This window comes from Triticum dicoccoides, chromosome 6B (assembly GCF_002162155.2).
Source record: "Triticum dicoccoides isolate Atlit2015 ecotype Zavitan chromosome 6B, WEW_v2.0, whole genome shotgun sequence".
NCBI lineage: Eukaryota > Viridiplantae > Streptophyta > Magnoliopsida > Poales > Poaceae > Triticum > Triticum dicoccoides.
Window position 1 is genome coordinate 74,496,557 of NC_041391.1, and position 2,791 is coordinate 74,499,347.

Genomic DNA, 2,791 nt, shown 5'->3' on the forward strand with positions numbered 1-2,791 from the left:
TTTTTTCCTCTAAAACCTAAATCAACACGTAAGCCAAAAGGCCAAAAAAAACCGCAAAACCAATCTAAAACCTGAAAACTTGTACAGAAATATAAAAATCGAAATCTAGAGGGAGCGTTCAGCACGTAACGCATGGCGGCAGCAGCACGCACCATTTGATGCTCTCTCAACCCACAAAAATGACCCTTGCGGGAGCCATGTAGTTAGTTGCTCTCACAAGAAAGCCAGCTATATATCAACGTGTCATGTGTTATACATGAACCGAGCCCACAACCATCATCGATCTAATTGGTCATCGACTTATTGCTAGTTATATCTCGCTTGCAGCGAGATAGCCCTCGCTCATGGTTTTTTGGGTAGCTACAGTATGGGCCAGCCCATTTCATCTAATTGCATAGCGAGTTTTTCAGTGAGGTTTTTCTCTCTACGTTTTCTGTGTTCTTTTTTGACCTTTTATGGTTTTTTGCGCTGTTTTTTTTATTTCTTCAGTTTTCTTTTCTTTCTTACTCACGGCTTTTTTTCTCTTTGCTATACTTTGGTATTTTACCGGGTTTCTTCTGTTGCTTTGTTTTTTGTTTTCTTCTAGGTTATCTATGTTTCTAAATGGTTTTCTTTGTTTCTCACCCTTTTTCATTTTTTTGGTATTTTATAGTTTTTTTATTTCTATGTTTCTTTCTGGGCTTCCATTGGTTTTCTTTCTTTCTTCACTTTTCTTTGTTTTTCTTTCTCGGTTTTTATTCATTTTCTTCACTTTCCTTTTTCCATTTTTTTATGGACCAGAACATTATTTATACACATGTTTAATATCTTTCAAATACATGATTAACATTTTCTGGAAAACTTATTTTGTTTGATGTCTACATTTTTTCATACACATTTCATATTTTCTGCATACATCTGAAAAAAATTCATATACACATTTCACATTTTGAAAAAAACATGTTTTGTTAAAACATATATTTTTGATATCTGATTTTTTCCATAAACACTGTAGAAAAAATTGTATGCACGAGGAACATTTTATGTATACACGCTTAATAATTTTCAAATACGTTAGTAACATACTTAAATGAATACTTTTTATGTCCATTTTTTCCATACACTTCCGTATACATTAGAAAAAAAATTTGTATACACGTTCAACATTTTCTGGGCTAATTATGCCATTGAGCAAACTTAGCTCTTTTTTTCTTAGGGTAAGTCAGGTATCTTCTTGATCTATGTGTAAATTTTCAAACGTGAAACGTACAGTTTTTTGTGGACAAAGGAAGTATGTTACTAACAAAAACTAGCAACACATGCATGTTACTAATCTAAGTAAACCTAAAGAGACGCAATGTCTCTTGACTAGGAATTGACGTTTCTTTGTATCATCGCATCTGTTCTGAACATATTGTACTCCATCTGTCTTAAAATGTAGACGTTTCTTGACAATACATTATGAGACATAGAGGGTGTAATTTTTTTTCCATACAAGAGTTCATTTGCCATTCGCATCTACTCTAGTAGTATTGCTTTTGCCTTGGAACAGAACGGACCCATGACATGCATCGGCCGCTAGGACGCGCATGCGAGATGACAAGTGTAGATAGCTCCCGATGCCGCCGCGCGCCTCCTCCAACCGGTGCGAGGCACTATTTTTCCTCAAACGCGCCCACGAATTGCAGTACGCATGCCTGCGGGTCTCCGGCTGCCATCCTTCCCGAGGAAAGCCCGATTGGCGCACCGCGCGGCGCGGTACAGAACGTCCGAACACCATTGAACCAAAGCTCATCCACATCCCCTAGCTTGCATAGTTACCTTTACTTTTTCTATCGGATGATGCTCCTAGCTAGTGTACGCATCCACATCGAGCGATCCAGTATATATACTATATGTACATATAGCATGTGCTTATCACTGAGACGTGCCTCTGCTTGTGAACTTGTAACTTTTCAGCAGAATTCATCCTCGACAGAAAAATATTTTCGGTAATCAAAACTAGCTACTCAACAAGTTCAAACGGAAAAACCCTAAACGGAGAATCGTGTTGAGGCCAAGCACAGTCAGCAACTAAAACGAGATTAACCGGGAGGCAGCGAGTAGTACTACTACTAGGTCGAGAAGGTACCACAACCACATCCATCTTTATAAACCCACACCCACCTCGCCCTGTCTCGCCAACAAGTCCTCTACCATCTCCCTCCCAACCTGTAGCCAGGCGACATCTTCAACAGAAGAAGCAGCGAGCAAGCCAAGATGGAGGCGCTGAAGCAGAAGGCGAAGGACATGGTCACCACGCGCGAGGGCGCGCTGGGAGCCGTGGCGGTGGTCGCCGGCGCCGTGGGCGCCTACTTCTTCTGGCCTGCCGGTGTGGCCGCCGGCGCCATGATGAAGGCCCCAGGCGCCGCCGGATTCCTCATCTCACGCGCGGCCTTCCTGGCCAACCCGCAGCTCTACTTCCATCTCCTGCGCACCGCCGGACCCAAGGCAGCGGCCGCCGCCTTCCTTTAGTAGGGAAGCGCAGCACATGCATGCATGCATGCATGTCCCTTCCGTCGATCTACTGAAGTCAGTGCTGTCTCTGTCTACTAGAAATGTTCGGTGTGTGTTGATCTATCTTATATTACTAGTGTACTACTCCAGATCTGTTGATCTGCCGCTAGCTAGTTCCTTCTGTCGATCCTACCGAAGTTCCATGTAATGCCCAAGAAGATGCTGTGTGTGTCAAGTTATCTTAGTGTGCTCTGTTGATTTGCATGTCTCTTAATTATGATCTGTGATCTAGTATATCCTACAACGTCAGGTTGAA

General features: G+C 42.2%; 1 protein-coding gene across 1 annotated transcript; it reads left to right on the forward strand.

Moving 5' to 3' along the window:
* The first annotated feature begins 2,177 nt into the window (after positions 1-2,177).
* On the forward strand, positions 2,178-2,791 carry LOC119326605 (protein EGG APPARATUS-1-like). Its single transcript, XM_037600233.1, has one exon. The coding sequence runs from the start codon at positions 2,239-2,241 to the stop codon at positions 2,491-2,493; it is 255 nt and encodes an 84-aa protein (XP_037456130.1). The 5' UTR covers positions 2,178-2,238; the 3' UTR covers positions 2,494-2,791.

Bases quoted from the DNA above. Each gene is read 5' to 3' on its own strand.
- LOC119326605 (XM_037600233.1), top strand. From the start codon at position 2,239: ATGGAGGCGCTGAAGCAGAAGGCGAAGGACATGGTCACCACGCGCGAG.